This window comes from Phytophthora ramorum (genome assembly GCF_020800215.1).
Source record: "Phytophthora ramorum isolate Pr-102 chromosome Unknown Phyram_PR-102_s0001, whole genome shotgun sequence".
NCBI lineage: Eukaryota > Oomycota > Peronosporomycetes > Peronosporales > Peronosporaceae > Phytophthora > Phytophthora ramorum.
Window position 1 is genome coordinate 3,437,617 of NW_027150647.1, and position 22,647 is coordinate 3,460,263.

The following is a 22,647-nucleotide window of genomic DNA, read 5'->3' on the forward strand; positions in this document are numbered from 1 at the left end:
ACGAACGAAGAGATACGAGTGCTTCACCAACGTACGTGAGTCAGACTCGCTCTCTGTGATGCTACGAAATGGAGTCTCTGTTCGCGAGGTGTCGAGACGGCTAGCTATTTTGGAGGCGAAGACGCCCATGCTGCACGTCTAAAGCTAGAACCCCGCTCTGCCAGGCTCTGTGAGACTCCGTCCTTCGAGACGAGGACAGCCACACTTGCGGCGTTCCGCCTGCACGTGCATTTGACGCGCGTGGCCGGCATCGCCTCCACTTGCATCCCACACTTGTCTCCGCTCCGGATCGTGCTGGCTAACTGTTGCTGCTGTTAGTCATGGCCGACAACTGCCTGCCTCGACTGCGCGTGTTCCTGGACGCCTCGCTGCTGGCGCTGCTGCTTCTGACAACCTTCGCTCTGCATCGTCGAGTCACCGCCAACAGGACCTCATCCAAACCCGACGCCAACGCGCTCTACGACCACCGGAATCGCTCGTTCCGGCGCAGCACGGCTGTCTCGGTGCTGGGGCTTGAGGCGTGGGGGGTGCTAGGACTCGTACTCAGCTTGGAGCACGGCTGTCCGGCGTCGCACTGGTTGGCAGTGCTCTGTCTCTCGCTATCGGGTGGCTGCGTGGTCGTGGGGGGATGGCTGGGCGTGCGGGAGGCGCTGCTCGCCATCGATTGCGATGTACGTCGGCTCACTTCAACGTCAACCACTTCAACTTGTTGTGTCAATTGGCTCTGACCCCGTCGTGCATCGTGCTACTCCCACCGACAGGTCTTGACTCTACTCTGGTGTCTGCGCTGCTCGTGCTGTTCTCGCCTGACCCAGCGAGCGCTGCTGCTGCCACCGCTGGCCTTGCTGGTGACGCTCAATGCCGCGTCGTGGCTCGAGAGTCGCACTACAGAGACGTGCAGCACGTCGGAGCTGCTCTCACCCCCGACCTTCTTCGCAGGAGCGGCGGCCGTGTTCGTGGCCATGTTCACCGCAACACTCGTGGTGGTGGGCTGCTCAATGTCGCCACGCAGGTACCGGACGGTGTCCACACGAGTCGCCAAGACGCTGGTCGCGCTCAGCATCACGGTTGTTGCTCTCACATCCGTCGGCTGGGCCGTTGTAGGCTTGATGAGCATTCCGAGGCACCGAGCTACCGTAGATCTCGCCACGCTCTCCGACAGTAGCTGCTGGAGCGATGTGACAGTGTGTCATGCGGCCCAGGGCAGCATCGCGCAGCTGATGGTTGTCGGTAGTTTGCTGCTCGTGATCACGTTCTGCTGTCGCCTCGAGAACTTCTTCCTCGCGCCGAACGCTCCTGAGATCGACATGACGGAGCTCTCCCCCAGGCTCGCGGCTATCAAGATCCCAGAAGCTGGCGTCGGTAAGGCGTCGGAAGCGCGAACGCCTGAAGATGTGACGGTGTTAGTGTAGTTGACGACTTGTCGTGAAACGCGGATGACTATCTAGGGAGGAGACAAATTCAAAGCGCTATTTCAATCATTGTCAGCCCCTCCTTAAATGAGCGTCCTGCCATCTTGGTCACAACTTGGAGTGCTACGTGAGACTTTCGAGCATGAACCAGGTGACTCCGACATCTCTGACGAGCCCATGCGTCCAGGATATTCGACACGCTACATCATCCATTGACCACGATAAAATCTCGCGGCGGCAATACATCGCGCTGTGGACGTTCATGGTAGTGCTGCATGCGCTGTGTGCAATATTCCTGTTGGCCTGCGCAAAACTTTACTGGTTAATGGAGAACGAGTACCTCGACTACTTTGCAACGCTGCTAGCACCTGCGCGTGATCGACACTTTCGTGCTGTAGGCACAGCGTTGGGTGTCCTGGGTGCAGCTCATGGAGCTCAGCTCCTGAGTCATCTCGGAGCCTCTGTCGTAGCTCGCAGATTGACAGTCCGGTCAGTGAATCTGGGCTCTGACAGTATCTCTCTCGTTTCGCTGGTAGCTCGTGGATTGGTTCAGCTTAGGCGTTGGGTAATACACCGACGGGGATCTCGTGGTGGTGAAAAACGCCCTGAACTTCCACGCTTAGCTACCAGCGCGCGCCGATATGCAGTAAGCAACGAAGCTTATCAGCGTGTATTCGCACTCCGCAAAACCATGGAGATCGCCACTCAGGTCCCCAACGGGTATCTGTACAGTACACTCATTGCACGATCGTGGATAAACCACGCGAAGGTGGCGCTTTTGGTGGCGAACTGCTGGTCGGCTTTCATTATTCATCACATGCTGATGACGAACGAGTCTGTCAACAGGCGAGTTGCTCCGCCAAGCGCAACAAATTCGCGTCTATCTGTACGGTTTTCGGCTGTAGTTGTAGATGTGGTGCTTGCTACTGCAACGGGCATTTTACTACCGAGCGCAATTTTCATTCCTTATCTACAGCAGTTTGACTTCGAAAACCTCGACTTCCCAGACTCGCTGCTTTACGGTGACACGGCCTTTCCAAACCTCGTGCTTGAGAATCGCGCGTTCTTCGCCATCTCCTGGGTGAATGCTGTAGTGAAAGGTGTACCACATGTGAGCGCGTTCTTGTGTTTGTTGACTATTGCGACCATGCTCGACTCGGCGTCCAAACCTGAGCCGATCACCTCTGCAGCACGCGCACCAAATTCACCTCCGAGAATTGCACGCAAGACAAGGCGATCAACTATCGCCTCAGCGTCTTATCGCGCAGTGATACATGCTACCAGCAACGTACAGAGTTCAGCGAGACTTGCACAACGAATGCATCATATCGCAGCTCCATTCCTTTTCCTCGCTACAGGAGCGATTGTGCTCGCACTACATCTTTCAGCGCAATATGGTCATGTTAATGGCGACATCGATGCCATGACGGATATGTGCCTTCAGCGGATGCATCCGTGGCTAGCGCCAAACTTTAGCTGCGCTGTGATCAAGTACAATTGCTATCGAGAGAGGGTGATCAGTCCTGACCCTGGCGTTCTGGACCCGTTAGAGCGGGAAGCAGTGCGCAGCATCTTGTTCTTGCATTGCTCGGCACTTGTGATGCCTCCGGTCATCCGCGAGTTTCCACTCTTGATGGGGATGGAGCTGTGGAACTCAACTCTGGTGTCCTGGGGACAGGAAGCTGCTCTTTCGGCCAAACTTCACCCCGTGATGCTTTATATGATCTTTTCCTTCGTGAACATGACTGCTGTACCTGCTGGAATCTTACAACCTCCTCTGCCTGAGCAATTGACGGACCTGGAGTTTATTCACACAAACCTCACGACGGTACCTGAGGAAATCACCGAATCTTGGAGTAATGTTCAGCTCATATACATTGAGCACTCGCAATTGAATCCCTTCCCGACTGCAATTATGCAGCTCCCGTTTCTGAGTGAACTGTCGCTAATTGACAGCAAATTCGAGACGATTCCGGACGATGCACTGCTTACAGCAGCCTCGACGCACTTCTACGACTTGGCACTCTCGAGAAATGCAATACGAGAGCTGCCCAAAGCACGGGCCGAAGACTTTGACGTATCGTATTTGGCGTTGGAATTTACTCAGCTGACGGAACTTCCTGTCTGGGTAAACTCCCAAGTTTGGGATTCCGTGTCGTTAGGCGGTTCACCAATATGTGATAGTGACAACGTCGAACTTCCTGGAGTCGCAGTTTGTGGAGAGGATGATGACCCTCTTGGAGAGGAGCGCTACCCAACGCAGCTTATTGCGAAGTCTCGGTCATTGGACGCATAAGAAAAACCATCGAGCTGAAGAAAGGTGCTTCTCGTGAAATTAGTAGTAAAGACACAATTGCAGTCAAACTGCGGCGGGTTGTAAAGTTTTGCAAAAACGCAACCGAAGCAGTTGGTGGACGAATTGTAGCTGTCGTTTTACAACGGTGACGATAGTGATGAATCCATTTGTCTTGGCGTACCCAAGCAATTGGCCACACGAAAGCCTGGTAGATCCAAACACTCGAGATCAGCGTGCTGTACCGGATAAGTTTGCACAGTCTTGCACAGCGGAACCATACTACTTAGCCTTCGTCAACACTCAACACACTCAAAGAGGGCGTCTTTAGACTGGTTTCAACATGGGCATATTGTCCACAATGTAGCCACCTCCAACTTGTCGTCAATGTAGCCATCTCGATCTGCGTGCGTGGGTTCTGTTCTGAATCATTTCCAGAGTCTCCGAAAACGCTTTCTCAAAGTCGTAAATAAATCCATAACGCTCGTCCTCGTCCTCGCAGTCCTCCGTCCCTTCATAGTCCGACAGTCTCGTGAAAAAAATGAGTTACTCGTCGTACGGTGGTGGGGGCTACGGTGGAGGTCCCTCGAACTTCTCGGGAGACACGGGGGCATACGCGGCCCAATTACCCAATGGCCAGCACTTCAACGGTCACCACCCGTCGCCGTTGCAGGCTTTGGCCAGTGCTGTGGCCCTCCCGAACGTCTTCACGGACGCCGAGATGCTGCGCACATTGCGTCGCAACAACGGGGACGTCATGAAGGCGGCCCTGCAATTGACGGACAAGCACGCGTTCCGGAAGGAAATGCACTACCAGGAGCTCAACGTGGGACTCCCGACGCTGCAGGAGGAGCTACGCAAAGGCTACGCCCATTTGCTGGACGGGGCCGCGGATCTCGACGGGTGTCCCGTGCTGCTGCTGCAGCTCCAGTACTTCAAACCGGGATTCGGAGACGGCCAGAAGCTCCAGCGTCAAGGACGAGGAGCGGCCGATGGCTCGGCCGTGAGCTCTCTGGAAGACGCACGACGACTGTGTGTGTACCTCATGGATCTGGCCGTCGAGGCCATGGAGGAGCGCGGCGCGCCGGGCGTCAACTTCATTGTGGACGTGGCCAATTGCTCGCTGGCCAACTTGGAGGCCAAGATGGTCACGGACATCCTGCAGGTGTGCAAGAAATGGTACCCGGAGGTGGTCAAGAGGATCTTGGTGGTCAACAGCTCGGCGTTCGCGCGAGTATTGACGTTGCTGTTGTCCAAACTGCTGGGAGTTCGTACCCAGCAACGGATTCGAGTGGTGGGGGAGCCGAGGGAACTGAGCATGCTGCTGCCACGCACTGTCATTCCGCAGCACTTTGGGGGTGAGTACCAGATGATGCACCCTAACGCCTGGATGAAGAAGCAGGCAGAGCTGGAAGATGTAGACTTGGACGCTGCGTACGCTGTGCACGATGAAGAAGAAGAAATCAAGGGGTACGGCCTGGAAGAACGAGAAGTCGACCCTAACGAGAGCCTCAATGGCATGCAGTACGCAGATGTGAGCGCTGTGGACGCCGCCGAGATGCCAAACAGCGTACTTCGGGGTCCGCTACTGCGTAAGAAAATGGATGGCGTGTGGGCCAAACACTTTGCCTTGTTGCGACCAGAGGCGGTGCTGCTGTACGAGAACGCTACGGGCATTCGACCGATCATCATCATCCCTGTGAACTACGAGGTGCGCGTGGTGGCTGCCACGTTCCCGGACAGACCTAGAGGATGCGGCTTCCGAATTGAAGTGCCTGGCGTTGTTGGTGGCCACGAGTTAGTCGCCACCAGCGAGCAGGAGCGTGGCAATTGGCTTCAGGAACTGCAGTGGGCAATCAATAACAACAAGGAAAGGCTTGAGCGCCGGGAAGAACGCGAGGAACGTCGTGCCCAGATACATCGAGATTTTGACGCGCTCAACATGATTAACTTCGACGTCGATCTGCCGGTCGGTACAACCCCAAAGCCGGCTACTGGAATGGGAGGGTTTGGATTGGCAAGCGTAGGCGCTGCAATGCAGCAACAACAGGTGCGACCACCGCAGCCAGTAGACATGACGGGGATGCCAATGCCTATGGCGATGAGTGCGAGCAAGACGCCTAACATGATGGGAATGATGCAGCCTCAGGCCCAATTCGGAGCACCGAATCCGAACCCCGCCTTCCAGCAGCCGCTGATGCAAATGCAACAGCCGATGCCAATGGGCATGCAACCTTCGATGTCCATGGGTCTGCAGCCACAGCAGACCATGCCTATGGCAATGTCGGGAATGCAGCCGATGGCTTTCGGCATGCAGCAGCAGCAACCACTGGATATGCAGCAGCGGACAATGTCTATGGGTATGCACGGTATGGGCATGCAACAGCAGCGAACGATGCCAATAGGCATGCAACAACAAATGCCTATGCAAATGGGTATCCAGCAGCAAACCATGATGCAGCAAATGCCGATGGGTGGTCAACAAGGCATGAACGTGCCCGTTTCATCCGGCTACCAACTTAATGCGAAGACTCTCCAGGAACAGCTACTCAACGGTTTCCGTGGCTAGGTAGACTGAAGATGACGCAGGTAATGTGGGAGACTTTGATGATATCTACGCTTGAATGAGCCATAACACACACTTCACGTGTATTTGACGCATACTTCAAAGTAAAAGTAACTACAGGTATTTTCGTGTTTCTTGGCAGGTATATATGTACACACAGGAAGCCCTATTTGCTCGCTCCTCCATCCCAACACTGAAGCAAGAAAAGATGCACGAAAGTCGTCTCTAGAATTCATCGCTGTTGGTTCGGACCTCTACTGATAATGACAACACTAGTATTTGTTTTCGTGGAAGATTCTCTTACTATGCAAATTTTCTAGCCATCGGTGCTTTCATTTGTTTGTGGGGAGTTCTTACATGGTTTGCTGTTGATTTTTCAGTTTATTCGGGAATGCGATCTTGCTGCTGAATGATCAAACTGCTAAGTTTATTCAGCGCTAACCCCCCAGCTAGTCCTGCTGCAATCGTCAACAGCATTCGGGTCATTGTACCCGCTTTTGAGTTCGGTTTTGGCTAGAATACCTATTCTTGTCGGTGTTGGTCTCGTAACATCCCCTCGTTCTAATTGTTGGACAGCTATTCAACAACACGCACAGTTAACGAAGTGATTGCAGTTGACGAGAACAAGCATGAACCACCCTGGCTTCGTCCAAGAAGAAGAAGATGGGTTTGTGCTGCGAGAAACTTTCGATGTCGTTCCGTTCGCCTCCACGGCTGGACGCGTTTCCAAGCCAAAAGCTGAGGCAGCGTCAGCCGACTCATTGCCGACCTTCACGTTTGTAGTCGTGTGGCTGCTGTCTCTGGCACTCCACGGCCTATGCGCGACGTACCTGCTTGCAATGGCGCTGCTCTACTATTTCATGGAGAACCCACTCATGGCGTACTACACCAACTTGCTAGCGTTACCGAAACATCGCTACTTTCGTTTGTTTGGCTTCCTTGTGGGCATTTTGGGTGCGCTTCACGGTCTGCAATTGGTTCTCCATCTTGTATGGACCATTAAATCTCGGGCCCCCGCCGTCTTCCCTCGTGCTGCCATGATCAATCGGGTGGTAAAGTTTTTGGGTCGTCTGAAGAAGACGAAGACTCAGCCAATTGAGTCGCAATCCTCTCGTTCCCGTAGCTCTATCAGCTCCTTCAGTTCTTTCACGGCTGCTGGCTTACATGACATGCTAAGTGTCGAGGGAAATCACTTTGCACTTGTATTCATGGCACGCAAGGCTGCTGAAGCTACTGCTCAGATTGTGCAGTGTCACCGCTACAGCACCCTGATCGGCCGGGTGTGGATCAATCAATTTTATGCTGCTATGGTGATTGTCAATTGCTGGGTCACGCCGCTGTTAGATTACTTGATGCGTTCTTCGGACTCTCGTGCGGCGAAGGAGGCGCAAACTCGCAACGTTGTCAAGACAAACACCACGTCGTCGATCCGAGAACGAGCTATATGCGTGACTGTGGATACTTTACTTACAATGGCGCCATGTTTGATCTTGCCACTCGCCATTTTCGTGCCCTACGCTCAAGCTTTTAACACCTATTGGTACAGCTTCCCACTGGACATGCTTTACGGCGATGTATCCTTCCCAAACCTCGTTCGAGAAAACCAAGCGCTGTTCGCACTCAACTTGCTCGATGGAGTGACAAAGCTAGTGCCACATCTCAGCATGTTGTTTGGAATGGCGAGTATTAGTCTTCTTTTGGAATTGTATCCTCCACAACGATTCAAGAGCAACGGTAAAGCAAAGTCCTCCATCGCAGCTTCTGTTTCTGTGCGTGGTAAACCGCTAGTCGTCAAAGCGCAGAGCTCCAATCTCAAACATTCGCAGCCAGCCCGCGTTGTTGGTTTAACGTTCCTGAGACGAGCTGTAGCGCCTTTTGCTTTCATCACTGCAGGCGCAGTTGTTTTGGGCTTACACCTTCACGCTGCGCACCTGGCGAGCACCGCAGACGCTGCGATCATGAAAATGTGTCTCCAAACCCTCCGTCCGTGGTTTGCAGAGAACGTAAGCTGCTCTGTGCTTGAATTCAACTGCTACAGACACGGCGTGCTGTCTCCTGCTAGCGATGCACTGGACCACCTGCAAAACGATGCCGTGACTGCCATCGTCTTTGAGCATTGCCCCGAATTCGAGATGCCCTCTTCCATCCGCCGCTTCCACAACCTGCTCGGAGTCGAGCTCTGGAACGTCTCCATTGTGAAGTGGGATGTGGACTCGGCACTCAGCGCCAACCTTCACCCGAGCATGATTTATCTCGTCATGGTTTACACGAATATGACCGAGATGCCGCAAGGACTGCTGACACGGCCGCTGCCCCCGCTGCTGGGAGATATCGAAATCTCGATCACAAATCTCACAAGAATTCCGGACGAGCTAGCGGAGGCGTGGGAAAACGTGCGGCTTGTGTACCTGGAGCACGCTCCTCTCAAGGAGTTCCCCACGGCGCTCTTCCAAATCCCCTCACTTTCTGTCTCCTTAATCGACGACGGACTGGAGTCTGTGCCTGAAGACCTCTTCACGACCGTGTCTTTGTTAGACGAGTACTTGGAAATCGCCTTTTCCTACAACCCGATCAAGTCGTTGCCCAAATCGATTCGAGACGGCCTGCTTATCAACTACCTGTCGATCGACCACACCGAGTTGACCGATCTACCAGCCTGGGTTGATGGGGTGGGTCAGTGGATCAACCTGGGCGGATCTTCAATTTGCAACGCCACCAAGCCAGAGGTTCCAAAACTTGCAGATTGCACTGATTGGGGTTGGAACCCTATGGCTGACGGGAGATACCCATTGTCCATCGTGTCACCTCTACGATTGATCGAGTAGAGAACCGCGACGTCAGCTCACCAAAGGACTTCGGTTAAGTATGCCTAGAATACGAATTGCGAGCATTGGACGTCTTGAGCGACCTCGAGTGATGGCTAAGCACAATTTCCTATATTGCATGTATAATACCACTGAGTATGATTCTTCCTGTGCCTGACTTTATCAGAAAACTGTGGCTATGCTCAGCCTACGGTTCGGACGCTTTCAAAGTGCTGTTTTTTTTCCTTCACTTCAGAATTCAGTGAGAGGAGGCCTCACGATTCGAGAGGCCGTCCGAGCAAAGCAGCATGAGGACGCCGCATCAATCTGACGCTGGAGGGAGGGACGGTATCCTGGAAGTTGCTGTGGATATTGACAATTTTGACTTGGACTGGCGCTTGCTGCCTCTGGAGAGCAGGGTCATCGACCATGTGTGCCATTGGCCACGGATTGAAGTGGTCGAGAAGTTGCTGGAAGAGACAGATCTTCTTTAAAGAATCAAGAATTCGCAGCGCCTGTTATTGGCAAGGCAGCCCGCAGTGGGAACTTGGATTTGATGCAGCGTATTTCGAAGCTTCACGAGAGGAGGAAGAAGAAAGAGGAATGGACAGAGTGGTGGAAGCCGCAATAAATGGCAATCTCGAGATTTTAAAGGTTTTCCAGGATTTGAATTAAAAAGGTAAAAAGGGTGCGAATCGAGTGGTGGACTCGATCAAGTGAAACTATGGACAAGGCGGTAGGAAACAGGTCGTCAACTGGTTTGTAGCTATTCGTTTCGAGCGTTGCTCTGTCGCAGCAATGGATCGTGCTGCGCGTATTAATAATAACCACTTGGGTATGATAAAATGGCTGCAGAGCAACACGACAGCTGGCTGTACGAACACTGCACTCGAGGCGGCTGCTACACAGGGCCACTTGGAAATGTGCGAATGGCTGCGTACAAACCGTTCCGAGAAATGTACGCTGAAAGCTGTAGAGTATGCGCTTGTCTTCGAACACTTACGCGTTGCAGGTTGGCCTCGCTTGCATTATCCTAAGATTCTTCCGACGGATAGCCGATTGTGGTTGCATTCCCCAAATCCGTTCGGCGTGCTGCTGTTTTTGCACGTAAACTACCCTACTGTCTTCCCTCCAGAACTTGGACGCGGCACGAAGAGTGACATATCCCCGCACATTAAAGGAAGCGAAGCAGACCTGGCTAAATGGTCCACCTATTCAGGAGAGGGAGGTACTGCTCTATAACCGGCAAAGTACGCCACACTTGGACAGATTTTTGTTTTATCCGGGTATACCAGTGTCTGGTAACTATGTCACCTACACTGAAGAGAAGCACATACACTCGGGAAGCCATAACAGCAACGGCACTTCCATTTAGTACCGACATTAGTGACAAGGCCCATTTAACGATAACGGTGTTTCGGACAAGACGAAGCTCGGACGTCCTCAAAGATAGTTTTCAAACCTTCGGAACTCGGCCTATTCTTATCGTCCATCCAAAGTCACTGTCCCACCTTTGCTGGCCAACACATTATCTCCATCGACAGCAGCAGACAAAACCAACAAAGAGGATTGTCCGTTGATTTTCAACGCGGCGTGCCAAGCATGGTGATCGTTCAAGACGCAGGAGGCTCCATCGTGCAGCAACCGAGATTTACCTTAGCTCACCCCGAGTCGCAGCCCCAGCAACCTTCCGAGTCAAACGTTAAGGCAGAATCGACAGACCCGCTGCCGACCTTCACATTTGTAGTCGTGTGGCTGCTGTCTCTGGCACTCCACGGCCTATGCGCGACGTACCTGCTTGCAATGGCGCTGCTCTACTATTTCATGGAGAACCCACTCATGGCGTACTACACCAACCTGCTAGCGTTACCGAAACATCGCTGCTTTCGTTTGTTTGGCTTCCTTGTGGGCATTTTGGGTGCGCTTCACGGTCTGCAATTGGTTCTCCATCTTGTATGGACCATTAAATCTCGGGCCCCCGCCGTCTTTCCTCGTGCTGCCATGGTCAATCGGATGGTAAAGGCACTTGTAGGGCTGAAGAGGAAAAGGAAGGCAGCCCAGCCGGTTACGTCACGGTTGAGACGATCGCTTAGCTCTTTCAGCTCCATCAGTTCGTTCACAGCTGCTGGGCTGCAAGAGGTGCTGAGCGTCGAGGGAAATCATTTCGCACTGATATTCACGGCGCGCAAGGCTGTGGAGGTCAGTGCCCAGATCGTACAGTGCCACCGCTACAGCACCCTTATCGGGCGAGTGTGGATTAATCAAGCCTATGCTGCTATGGTTGTTGTCAATTGCTGGATCACACCGATACTGGACTACCTCATGCTCTCGGCCGATTCACGAGTGACGAAACATGCAACGGCGCGGAACATTTCGAAAGCAGACATCGCTGTGTCCATCCGAGAACGAACTATCTGCGTGACTGTGGATACACTATTGACAACGATTGGGTCTATTGTCTTGCCGCTCGCTATCTTCATCCCCTACGCTCAAGTATTTGATGCTCAGTGGTTCGGTTTCCCATTGGAAATGCTCTACGGGGACGTATCCTTTCCGAACCTTATCCGAGAAAACCAAGCGCTGTTCGCGCTTAATTTCATCGATGGGGTGACGAAGCTTGTGCCGCACCTCAGCATTTTGTTCGGGATGGCCAGTATCAGCCTTCTCTTGGAAGCTTACGCTCCGCAACAATTCAAGCACAACGGCAAGCCGAGGGTCCGATACTCGGTTACAAATTTGATTGCGGCTCAAAGTAAACCGCAGGATACAGATACCATGAAACCCGCCACCCCTGCGCACATCGTCGGTTTGACGTTCATGAGACGAGTACTTACTCCACTAGGCTTCTTAGCCGCAGGCGCCGTTGTTCTGGGTTTACACCTTCACGCTGCGCACCTGGCGAGCACCGCAGACGCTGCGATCATGAAAATGTGTCTCCAAACCCTCCGTCCGTGGTTTGCAGAGAACGTAAGCTGCTCTGTGCTTGAATTCAACTGCTACAGACACGGCGTGCTGTCTCCTGCTAGCGATGCACTGGACCACCTGCAAAACGATGCCGTGACTGCCATCGTCTTTGAGCATTGCCCCGAATTCGAGATGCCCTCTTCCATCCGCCGCTTCCACAACCTGCTCGGAGTCGAGCTCTGGAACGTCTCCATTGTGAAGTGGGATGTGGACTCGGCACTCAGCGCCAACCTTCACCCGAGCATGATTTATCTCGTCATGGTTTACACGAATATGACCGAGATGCCGCAAGGACTGCTGACACGGCCGCTGCCCCCGCTGCTGGGAGATATCGAAATCTCGATCACAAATCTCACAAGAATTCCGGACGAGCTAGCGGAGGCGTGGGAAAACGTGCGGCTTGTGTACCTGGAGCACGCTCCTCTCAAGGAGTTCCCCACGGCGCTCTTCCAAATCCCCTCACTTTCTGTCTCCTTAATCGACGACGGACTGGAGTCTGTGCCTGAAGACCTCTTCACGACCGTGTCTTTGTTAGACGAGTACTTGGAAATCGCCTTTTCCTACAACCCGATCAAGTCGTTGCCCAAATCGATTCGAGACGGCCTGCTTATCAACTACCTGTCGATCGACCACACCGAGTTGACCGATCTACCAGCCTGGGTTGATGGGGTGGGTCAGTGGATCAACCTGGGCGGAACTTCAATTTGCAACGCCACCAAGCCAAAGGTTCCAAAACTTGCAGATTGCACTGATTGGGGTTGGAACCCTATGGCTGACGGGAGATACCCATTGTCCATCGTGACACCACTGCGAGCAATCCAAGAAGAAGACTAATAACTACATGGCACCCAGTGTTCATAGCGAAAGCATGTTTTTGATGTTTGTGTCTTTAACACGTACTTGACGTTTAGACCACCTCGAAATATAAACCCAAAGAACGGAATCTTGTATGCCGATACCGCTGCACAGTAGGTGGAGTTCATTTAAGTTGTGCGATTCTTTGAATTAAACTCTGACATCGCAACACAGTAGCTGAAAGTCGCTCACAGCGAGTTGGCAGCAGCAGTCTCGTTGTACGTTCGTCTCCAACTAAGTTCTTGTCCTCCGCAGAACTTGAGAACATAAAAATCCAGAGAATTTTGTCATAAAAGCTCGCTAAGACGCATACTTTTTAAAGTACTAACTCGATGAGCAGAAGGAAATGTTATTATAGCAATTACTTCTGAAGTACTACTTGTTACTGATCCCCAGGCTTCAAGCGACTACTGCTGGCGTACGCTCGCCGAGTTGCTAGTTCGCTGGTTCCCCGAGTAATTCGTATTGTAGTTGGAACTACTTCGCTGGTTCCCTGAGTAATTCGTATTGGACCTACTTCGCTGGTTCCCCGAGTAATTCGTATTGTAGTTGGAACCACTTCGCTGGTTCCATGAGTAATTCGTATTGAAGTTGGGAGTTGTTTGCTGCTTCTCGTCAAACTTGGCTGCTGTAGTTGCGAGTATTTGCTGTCGCTGTAGCTCTACTGCACGGCGATCTGCATCTTGCTTCGTCTTTGCATCTCGAAAAGCTTGCTGCGAGTTCGCCACCATCTTGCTCGAAACGAGATTGGGTCCGTTTGACAAGCCCCACAAAGCGAGTACTGTCATCAAAACCATCTTCCAGAGACCCGGGAATTTCTTGGCCATTTTGATCCCTGCAGCACGTTTGGGTGCTATGACTTTCTTGGCTTGGGCTTCTTTTCACTTGTGCTGGGATTTCTTCGTTTACAACTCAATCTGTCACACTTGCGTGGGTTTGTATTTAGAATACGGTGTTCTCCAGGCTGGAGAGAAGATAAGATCACATAGTTTGAGGCTTCAGTCCAAGGATAGCGCACCTTGTACGATAGATCCGCAACGCACACAGTGCTGGCTGACGTGCTAAGGTTGGCAGACCACGTCTTGATTGGGGGAGGCAGGCGTAGTGTCCTCGCTTCTCACCCCTCACCAGATTCATCACCCAGCCCACGGTGTCTTATTAAAGCGCGTGGCGATGCACATCTCGTTCTAACCGACCGATGATTAAACGAACGGCGGAGCGGAGTTGGGTGCTTCGAGCCCATATCTCCGTGCTGGGTGGCCAAACCGATCTGCTTGAAGGTATCGGTAATTGCTAGATCATTTGAAGGATCAAACATCATCTTGATCAGCTTAAATGGTGATAACTTGGCTCGTCCAACAGAATCTCTGCATCACCACAGGTCAAATAACACTAACAGCGCACAGGATACGCACCTTAAGAGGGAGAAATAACAACTGCCACAGACTCAATTCAATTAGATCGTTAGATGTGCTCTTCCAGCAGTTCGTACCCGTGTGGAAGAAGCGTGAGCCCGTGGACAGCCACCCAAGTAAGTGACGTTTTGTGTTGTCGTAGTGTAGATTACTAGGTGGTCCGTGCGTGGGTTTATTTCGTCTCGGCCTCGATGACCTTCGTCTCCTTGGACGGGTCGTACGTGAACTTGCGGTAGAACTGCACAAGGCCCGTGCCGGCCATGAAGACGTTCACGGCGAAGAGGTTCCAGTTTTTGGGGGTGATGACCATACTGTAGCGCGACCAGATGAGACCCGTGGCCGTCACGGCCGACTGCTGGGCCACCGAGATGGTCTCGGGCGAGCGGCGCATGTCGGCCACGTTGGCGATGGAGATGGCCCACTTGATGGTGGGCGCCCAGAAGTGCACGGTGAAGGGTCCGGCCGGGTGGCCCAGCATGGCCGCGAGCTTGGGGCTGTTGGCCACGATCTGGTGCTCCATGACCTTCTGCTGGATGCGCGGGACGATGGACGGCAGCATGTTGTGAACTTCTTCTCGGGTCTTCCTGTTGTGCTGTGGGGCTCAAAAGTGATTGCGTTGGATTTGCTGCGCCAGGAGCCGGCGGTGCGAGATTCGCTTTATAGCCGCAGATGGCGCGATATTTCAGCGAATCAGTGGTGAAGGAAGAGGTATTTGCCCAATGAAGAGAGAACTGCGACATGAGCTGTTTGATATATTACAGATAGACGAGAGTTGGAGACCAAGCACCAAAGCTGCTCCCGGCCGGATTTGCGGCTGTGCTATTGAGCTTGTCGGTGTGAGCTCGTGGTGAATTGGCGAAGCCCTGCTCGGTTTCCGACGGTCCAATCGAGCAGAGGTTACGATCACGAGACTGGGGGAGCGTGCTGTCGTCGAGTTACTGCTTCAAGTACAATGGCGGTCGAGCTGCGCTTAGCCGAATTTTTGGCCAACAAAACTCCGCAGATCGATTGCCATGCTTGCCTGAGGCGTCTGCTTGCAATTCAACTCGATGGGTGTCGGCGATCCCGCGAGCCTCGTGTCTTTGACGCTAACCCCCAAGCAATGCATATCTGGCCCACCTTCAAGGACATCAGCACGAGCAGGATTTTCCGCGTCAATCTCCATGAGCTGAGCGCCATTGACGCCGGCGGCCCTTAACAAAATGCTCGATTTGAAACATGACTACATTCAGGTTAGAGGCTGCCCATTCATTTCGGCGTCTCTATGACAGCATCTACAGCAACAGAGCAATACGACGCGTAGAGGAACTGGTTGTGCTGCACAGACTCCACGGCGTCTACAACGTGGCCGGCTTGGCGCCGCCCGCGAGCGTCTGCACCTTGTCCGAGTGGTCGTACGTGAACTTGCGGTAGAACTGCACGAGGCCCGTGCCGGCCATGAAGACGTTTACAGCGAGGAGGTTCCAATTTTTGGGGGTGATGACCAAGCTGTAGCGCGACCAGATGAGACCCGTGGCCGTCACGGCCGACTGCTGGGCCACCGAGATGGTCTCGGGCGAGCGGCGCATGTCGGCCACGTTGGCGATGGAGATGGCCCACTTGATGGTGGGCGCCCAGAAGTGGACTGCGTGCAGCAAACACAGGTTAATGTGGGGCTTCAGAGCTTATAGCGTTGTGGGGCTCACCTGTGAAAGGGCCGGCCGGGTGGTTGAGCAGCGCCATGAGCTTGGGGCTGTTGGCCACGATCTGGTGCTCTATGACCTTCTGCTGAATGCGCGGGACGATGGATGGTAGCATGGTGAAGATCGGGGGTCTGTGTGACAGGAGAGCAGGTTAGCGCACGAGGACAAAAGCGAGCGGGTCTGATGGTTGCGCCACGTACGGGCTTGGCTTTCTCGGACGGCGTGAGCCCCGGGAAGCGAAAGTGATAGTGAAGGCGGAGAAACGAGCATCAACTCGAAGCAACTTTACAATAGACGTGCAACTTGACGTTTGCGGTCTTGATTGAAAGCCAACGGCGGAAGGCGCTGCTCATGCTGTGGGCCATGCCTGTGGTCTTGGTGGGGAAGGAGCTCGAGACAATGCAGTTGAACTGCAGTGCCAAATGCTTTGCCTGAAAAGCGGAGCGCGACTAGCGATTTTCAATGACAACAAATACGAGTAGGCCTGGCGACATGATCGCGGCAAATGGGGACGGAGCGCACCCGACAAGTTATTGTGCCCGGCTATAGACTGCGAGCGGATCCCTTTGGACTCAAATTGGAGCACTCAACAGCCCGTGTCGGCGATTCATTTTCCTTACGTGTCTTTGGACCCACCATGCGCGACGTCCTCGGCACCAAGCAAAAAGCAAGTTGTGCAAGCATGCAAAATGCGTGTCTATCGCTTGCAAACGCTTGTTAGCAAGTGTATGGTGGAATGGCTGTCGTGTGCGTTCATTTACGCTACTATTTGTGCATTTGGGGCGCTAGGTCTCTATGGGGAAGTAAATTAGCTATGTAGATAGGGAGGGAGGAGGGCCAACTAGGAGTCTTGGCGTCTACAGTGTGGCCGACTCGGCAGCTGCCTTAGCAGTCCCATTGACATTGCCGTACTGGGCCGAAACCACCTCCGCAGCACTGGCCACGGAACGGTTGTGGTCGAACTTCCGGTATAGCTGCACGATGCCCGTGCCGGCCATGAAGAAGTTCACCGCGAGGAGATTCCAGTTCACGGGCGTGATCACCGTGCTGTAGCGCGACCAGATGAGGCCTCCGCCCGCCACGGCTGTTGAAAGCAAGACAAGCAAAAGGCACGAACATCAGCAACACTGCATGTCCAAGCGAAACAATGTCAAAGAGCTCTACACACCGACTTGCTGCAGCACCGAAATGTTTTCAGGGTCGCCGCGCATGTCCGCGATGTTTGCCACAGAGATGGCCCATTTGAAAGTCGGCGCCCAGAAGTGAACTGTTCAAGCAACACAGGTCACAGAACTCGTTAGTCGAAGCTCTACACTATCGCAGCAGACACAACGGTAACGCACTTGTGAACGGGCCGGCGGGGTGGGCAAGAACCTTCGCGAGCTTGGGGCTATTGGCCACGATCTGCTGCTCGAGGACCTTCTGCTGGATGCGGGGCACGATGGACGGGAACATGGTGGACGGGTGTGAAGAAGCTGAACTTGGATCGACGTGAGCACTTGGCGGATATTGACGAAGTGACAGTTGTGTTTTTCTGCTTGGTGCACAGCTCCGATCCTCGCTGCAAGAAGTTGGTGGGTCAAGTCCTTCATCGTATCCGTCAGTTTACTGCGGTTAGGGTGTTGCTTCATAAACCTGTCATACATTATTTTTGCCAAATCCACCTTTGCAAAATATAACACTGTTTATGCAATTGCACCTTCATGATCACATATCGGATGATATAGCATTTGAAGTCCCTTTCGTAGGATTCGCCCTCATGCAACTCGATGTTGAAGATCGAGCAGGCCAAGATGACCGAGCCAGGGAGACCGACCACACACTTGGCAAGCAGTTGAGTGCCTTCCGGGCCCTGAGGGAAACGCATAGAGCTCTTTAAACAGTGCACAGTGTACATCACCTATTATTTGCTCCGGTTTGTTGCTTCACCTTCTGCGGAACTCTGTACTCCACGCGTTCGCTCGCATCTTCCCTTCTCCGGAGGTGCACGCTTCAGTCAGCATTCACTGCAAGCACGACCCCATTCTGTAGCCGTCTATCAGCCTGCTCGCTTCTACTCCACAAGTGCGCTCTGCCACATCGCCTATGACAGTCGCATCACCAGTTAAATAGATAGCTCAGAAGCCGCGAGCAAATGTCTTGTCGGCGTCGCGGGGGTAGCATGATGTCGGCGTCAGTAGGGTCCACCTCCAGGTTCCGGGAGCCTAAACTCTGTCGGGCCTGCGCACCAAAGTAGCTGGACACTGGCGTCTCGTCGAGCGCGTTTGCGTCTCTGTCCGAAGGGGAGCACTTCTTGACGCCGACCATGATGTTGTTGGCGAGTGTGCGTCCGTCGTAGCTCAGCGCCTTTTCAGCCTGAAGTCTCGTGTGGTAGCGCAGGTGCAGCCAGTTCCCGCCACTGCTGCTCGAGTAGTTGACAACCTCGCCCACTGACTGGAATTGGTGCAGGATAAAGGATCTGGCGCTCGACGGGAAGCCGAACACCGTCACCCAGTACTGTCTGTCCTGTCCCCACTCGTCACTGTGCACGTTGGGGTAGTACGAGGTCCTCGATGCTGCGGCACGGCGTCGTGTAGCTTCGGCTGCCTCGTCATCGTCCAGACGGTGAGACCCTGCAGCGAAACCCACGGGATCCAGTAGCGACATGGTCGGCGGGGGCGGCACGTCCTCATCCTGAGCATTGTCGCCATCTGCTGCGTCCTGGTTCGACGCGTTCTTGCGTCTGCGAGCACCCAGACCGTCCACATAGCTGCCGCCGAAGCTGAAGGGCGAATCCTCAGGCACCTCCACGCCCTGCGTCTTGTTCTGGTTCATGGACAAGCTGTCGGCAAAGGTGAGACGTGGCTTGGACTTGGACGAGAGCACGTCTGCCTCGGAGCGAGCTCGGGGCGCGCTCTCCTTGGACTTGTCAGCCTTGGGCGTAGACTGCAGCGCCGTGAGGAAAGACGGGAAGTATTCGTCGTCTTGCGCGGTGACTAGAGGTCGGCTGGCGAAAGGGAGAGCAAGAACACACAAGGGTGAGGACTTGGCGCACGATGGCGAGAGGCCGAGAGCGCAGCATACCTTGCAGACGCCATGGTGGCGGGAGGTGTTGGTCCAATCGAGCGTTTTAAGTTTCGCGCCCAAGTCCAATAGTGATCGTGTTAAGTTCTAATTCTAACATATGTAAGCCACATCACTTTATGTGGGAATGGTGTACTATGTTTGAACTGCGGGACTTCCCAGCAAGAAAACAGCTCAATCGACACATCAATGCAGGTTCCTCGACAGTCATCAAAAGTGAACTGCACCTTATGGATAGCGATATCCTACAGATTGACTTCAAACAGGATATAACGTTAAGCCGACAGGCGCACTGAAAATGCTTCGCGTTTGAGGAGTTAACAACAATATATCTCCTTGCCAACAAGTGACGAGCATTCTAAGCCGTTGCAACCATCACAGAGGCCATCCCGAACGCCAAATCCAGCCCCACACAAACACAAATACAACCTCTCAATGCGCAGACGTACTGCTTCAGTTCACGTGCTCTCAACTTTTTGATCATCTGAGGTGCAACGCAAAAGTAGCCCCTCTCGACTCACTCCGCTCAGCGCGCAGTCATCTCTTCGCAACAAATACCCCATACGCCGGCAGCACAGAAGCAGCATGGACTACCACATCTGCATTCTCTTGGCCTGAATGACAGCACGAATTCGACAGCGGTGATGTCCACCACAGCGCCGCACCAGTTCGGGACATCCAGATCGCGCTCGCTCGGCTTGCCTTCTTGCGCCCGTGCAGTCGGTTCCCAGATGTGGTATTGGGGCCTGGCCTGCGCTATGCCGACTTGCGTCTCGCGCGCTTGCGCCTTAATTGCACGGGTGGTTTAACCTCGACGGCTTGAAGCAGTGACGCACGCCTTTGTCTCCGATCTGTCTCCGATCTGCCCACACCACCAAAACGGAATAAAACATCTGAAAGAAACAATCTGAAGTACAGAGCCGGGCGAGCGACCCATCAAATTTCAACGCCTCGATCTCAGCGGTTTGGCTGACTGAAGCAAAAGTGCCAGCAAATTGCATGGTGTCCCGCAGGCGTCTCGGTCGGACTGAGTTGATCCTAGAATAGCAAGTCGGCGGCGCGCGACTTCTGCGAAGACAAGGAGCGCTGCTCATGAAAACGGTTTTTCGGTCGGTGATTGGCTGCATCGACGAGGCGGTTACATTTGTTTAAAACAGGTCGAAGGCGACTCCTCACGTCCTCACGTTGGGTTTGAATCATCTTTACCCGATTTGGAAGGGTTTGGGCCGTTGCGGCCACCCACCGACGCACTTTGAAAAAGGCCGAGTTCGCTTCACAAGCACCACCAGAACCACTCCACCACTACCAAGCACCATGGTTGACGTTGCCGGCGGAAAGGGAGATGCTGCCAAGGGCGCCAAGATCTTCAAGACCAAGTGCGCGCAGTGCCACACCACGAACGCTGGCGGCGCTCACAAGCAGGGCCCCAACCTCGCGGGCATGATCGGCCGCCAGTCGGGCCAGGCCGACGGCTACTCGTACTCGGCTGCCAACAAGAACTCGGGCGTCGTCTGGACGGACGCGACCCTGTTCGAGTACCTCCTTGCCCCCAAGAAGTACATCAAGGGCACCAAGATGGTGTTCGCCGGCCTGAAGAAGCCGCAGGAGCGCCGTGACCTGATCGCTTACCTGATGGAGTCCACCAACGAGTAAGTCGGAACTGTCGACGAGCGGGCCGCCCAGTTGGAAGCAGAAACCGTCGCAGAGTTGCAGCAGCACCGGGAGGATAGCCATGTGCGCCGAGCGAGAGCACGCCCGCAGTAAATCAGCTGCGCGGTAGCAGAAGCGATCCTGAAGACGGCTTTCAATGCACGTGGCACCCTAGATTATATTTTAAACCGCTGAAAGATAACATCTTTACACTTTACTCTCCCGTGAGCTCATGCGTGGAATCGGAGCGTGGAATCGGAGCTCCATCGTCGTGGCGAAGGTAGCAGGGCATTGCGGAAGCTGTGTCGCAGCCTGCGACGATCTTCGAGATGCGGTCAGCGTAGATGTGCGGCCACTTGGATCAGGTAGGACACGTCAGGAGAATGCTACGCGTCCAACGTCACTAGGCAGCAGTAGCCGCTCGGAATAAGGTGGTTGGTCTGCACGCCGGCATGCTGCATCGCATGGGGGGGAGGGGAGGTCATGTGCCTGCATTGTTGTCTCGAAACGGACGGTCGAGAAGGATCGGATCGCACGTTGCAAATCGCAGATGTTTTAAACCCCTAGCCAAACGGATGGCAGCACCACCGAATTTGCGTCAACGCAGCTTTAATTTGCCATGCGGCGGCAATGGAATCGAGAAACGAAGGAGCTTTGTGCGGTTTGTGGTACGTTTGATTGAATGAATGAGGTTTTCTGCCTGGCTTAAAGGTGGAATTTCCGGCGCGACGTGTCGAGCTGGTGCTGCTTGTGGATCCACTCGTACTCGCCGTACTTGGTGTCGAACGTGCCCTGCTGCAGCCACCGCAGCTTCATCGTAAACCGCGGTCCAATCTCCTGTAGACGCGCCTTCTTCTCGTTCTCAAACGTGTAGCGGTGGTGTCGTACGAAGATGAAGTCGCGCTGGTTGTGGAACGTGACGACCTGGTGACCCTCGAACTCGGGCTGGTGCTCGAACAGCGAGCCCAGGAAGCGGCCGACGCGGTGACCCAGACGAGTGGAGAAGTTGTTAAGAATCAGCTCCGGCTGGTGGTTCGTACGTCTGCCGCGCTCCTTGATGCTAGCTGTCAGCTTGACGTTCGACACCTTGAAGAACGCCGTCGGGCCATCGGGCAGGCGGCTCACAAGCATGCTACAGACACATCAACAATTGCAAAAGTCAGTCAAGATCCAGCACGAGGATCAGCAATTGCAACTGCCGCCAACGAACCCATTGCAAATCTTGCTCTTCTCCGAGAGCACGACAAGGTGCGTAAACTTCTTGTTGGTGGCGAACTGCACGATCTCCTTGATGTCGAAGGTGCCGCGTTTGTAGTAGAACGAGTTTGGAAGTAGGTCCATGAGGTCCTTGATGAAGTGGTACAGCTCGCCTGACGGGAACGGGCGCGTGGTGATCATGAGCTTGGGTGCCTCCTCATTGGCGAAGATGCTGGCGAATTCGTCGTCGCGCTCGTCAGCCTCGATCTCCTCGTCGCCCTCGCTGCTGACCATCGTCACCTCCTTCTCGCGCGTGTTGTCAATCGTACGTGGCTCCATCTTGGCCGGCGCCTCCTCGCCCATCTCCTCGGCCTCGCGCCGGCGCTTGATCTGCGCCGCCTTCTTGGCCTCCTTTTTCTCCTTGCGGAACTTCTGCATGACGATCTGGCGCTTCATCTTGTTCTTGATGTGCGACGGGTTGCGCCGCTCGAACACGTCCGGCTCACCGTTGCCGTCACCCGCTTCATCCTTCTTTGCTCGCTTGTGGGGGGGCGCCATGGTGCTGGAAACCTGTATGCACGAAGTTCACCTTCAGCAGTTGCGATTGCCCAATGGTGCAGCTTGACAGCCAGCCAAAGTCCTGCTGTGTAAGAAACACAAATCGAGATATGTAGAATACACAGAATCAGAAACGCCATGACTGATTCGGCTCTTCGGTCAACGTAGTCAAAGGCAGATTCAAGTTG

At 53.9% G+C, this 22,647-nt stretch overlaps 11 protein-coding genes across 11 annotated transcripts; 6 read left to right on the top strand and 5 right to left on the bottom strand.

Annotated features, from left to right (window-relative positions):
• Positions 1 to 320: 320 nt before the first annotated feature.
• On the top strand, positions 321 to 1,412 carry KRP23_797 (uncharacterized protein; the record flags this gene model as incomplete). Its single annotated transcript, XM_067893121.1, has 2 exons — positions 321 to 671; positions 762 to 1,412. 2 exons carry the CDS (start codon positions 321 to 323, stop codon positions 1,410 to 1,412), a joined length of 1,002 nt encoding a protein of 333 aa, XP_067751361.1.
• Positions 1,413 to 2,730: 1,318 nt separating this feature from the next.
• KRP23_798 (uncharacterized protein) lies at positions 2,731 to 3,708 on the top strand (the record flags this gene model as incomplete). Its single annotated transcript, XM_067893132.1, has 1 exon — positions 2,731 to 3,708. The coding sequence occupies one exon, from the start codon at positions 2,731 to 2,733 to the stop codon at positions 3,706 to 3,708; it is 978 nt and encodes a 325-aa protein (XP_067751362.1).
• A 538-nt stretch (positions 3,709 to 4,246) lies between these two features.
• On the top strand, positions 4,247 to 6,274 carry KRP23_799 (Tyrosine-protein phosphatase non-receptor type 9; the record flags this gene model as incomplete). Its single annotated transcript, XM_067893143.1, has 1 exon — positions 4,247 to 6,274. One exon carries the CDS (start codon positions 4,247 to 4,249, stop codon positions 6,272 to 6,274), a length of 2,028 nt encoding a protein of 675 aa, XP_067751363.1.
• Positions 6,275 to 6,900: 626 nt separating this feature from the next.
• Positions 6,901 to 9,096, top strand: KRP23_800 (uncharacterized protein; the record flags this gene model as incomplete). The annotated part of the gene is made up of 1 exon (XM_067893154.1): positions 6,901 to 9,096. The coding sequence occupies one exon, from the start codon at positions 6,901 to 6,903 to the stop codon at positions 9,094 to 9,096; it is 2,196 nt and encodes a 731-aa protein (XP_067751364.1).
• A 1,581-nt stretch (positions 9,097 to 10,677) lies between these two features.
• On the top strand, positions 10,678 to 12,873 carry KRP23_801 (uncharacterized protein; the record flags this gene model as incomplete). Its single annotated transcript, XM_067893165.1, has 1 exon — positions 10,678 to 12,873. The coding sequence occupies one exon, from the start codon at positions 10,678 to 10,680 to the stop codon at positions 12,871 to 12,873; it is 2,196 nt and encodes a 731-aa protein (XP_067751365.1).
• Positions 12,874 to 14,481: 1,608 nt separating this feature from the next.
• Positions 14,482 to 14,868, bottom strand: KRP23_802 (Mitochondrial pyruvate carrier 4; the record flags this gene model as incomplete). The annotated part of the gene is made up of 1 exon (XM_067893177.1): positions 14,482 to 14,868. One exon carries the CDS (start codon positions 14,866 to 14,868, stop codon positions 14,482 to 14,484), a length of 387 nt encoding a protein of 128 aa, XP_067751366.1.
• A 778-nt stretch (positions 14,869 to 15,646) lies between these two features.
• On the bottom strand, positions 15,647 to 16,106 carry KRP23_803 (Mitochondrial pyruvate carrier 4; the record flags this gene model as incomplete). Its single annotated transcript, XM_067893188.1, has 2 exons — positions 15,647 to 15,933; positions 15,995 to 16,106. 2 exons carry the CDS (start codon positions 16,104 to 16,106, stop codon positions 15,647 to 15,649), a joined length of 399 nt encoding a protein of 132 aa, XP_067751367.1.
• Positions 16,107 to 16,848: 742 nt separating this feature from the next.
• KRP23_804 (Mitochondrial pyruvate carrier 2) lies at positions 16,849 to 17,446 on the bottom strand (the record flags this gene model as incomplete). The annotated part of the gene is made up of 3 exons (XM_067893199.1): positions 16,849 to 17,075; positions 17,160 to 17,258; positions 17,335 to 17,446. 3 exons carry the CDS (start codon positions 17,444 to 17,446, stop codon positions 16,849 to 16,851), a joined length of 438 nt encoding a protein of 145 aa, XP_067751368.1.
• A 642-nt stretch (positions 17,447 to 18,088) lies between these two features.
• KRP23_805 (Nucleoporin NUP35) lies at positions 18,089 to 19,068 on the bottom strand (the record flags this gene model as incomplete). Its single annotated transcript, XM_067893210.1, has 2 exons — positions 18,089 to 18,977; positions 19,055 to 19,068. The coding sequence occupies 2 exons, from the start codon at positions 19,066 to 19,068 to the stop codon at positions 18,089 to 18,091; spliced, it is 903 nt and encodes a 300-aa protein (XP_067751369.1).
• A 1,300-nt stretch (positions 19,069 to 20,368) lies between these two features.
• KRP23_806 (Cytochrome c) lies at positions 20,369 to 20,707 on the top strand (the record flags this gene model as incomplete). The annotated part of the gene is made up of 1 exon (XM_067893221.1): positions 20,369 to 20,707. The coding sequence occupies one exon, from the start codon at positions 20,369 to 20,371 to the stop codon at positions 20,705 to 20,707; it is 339 nt and encodes a 112-aa protein (XP_067751370.1).
• A 702-nt stretch (positions 20,708 to 21,409) lies between these two features.
• KRP23_807 (Ribosome production factor 1) lies at positions 21,410 to 22,459 on the bottom strand (the record flags this gene model as incomplete). Its single annotated transcript, XM_067893232.1, has 2 exons — positions 21,410 to 21,836; positions 21,915 to 22,459. The coding sequence occupies 2 exons, from the start codon at positions 22,457 to 22,459 to the stop codon at positions 21,410 to 21,412; spliced, it is 972 nt and encodes a 323-aa protein (XP_067751371.1).
• Between the last annotated feature and the right edge of the window lie 188 nt (positions 22,460 to 22,647).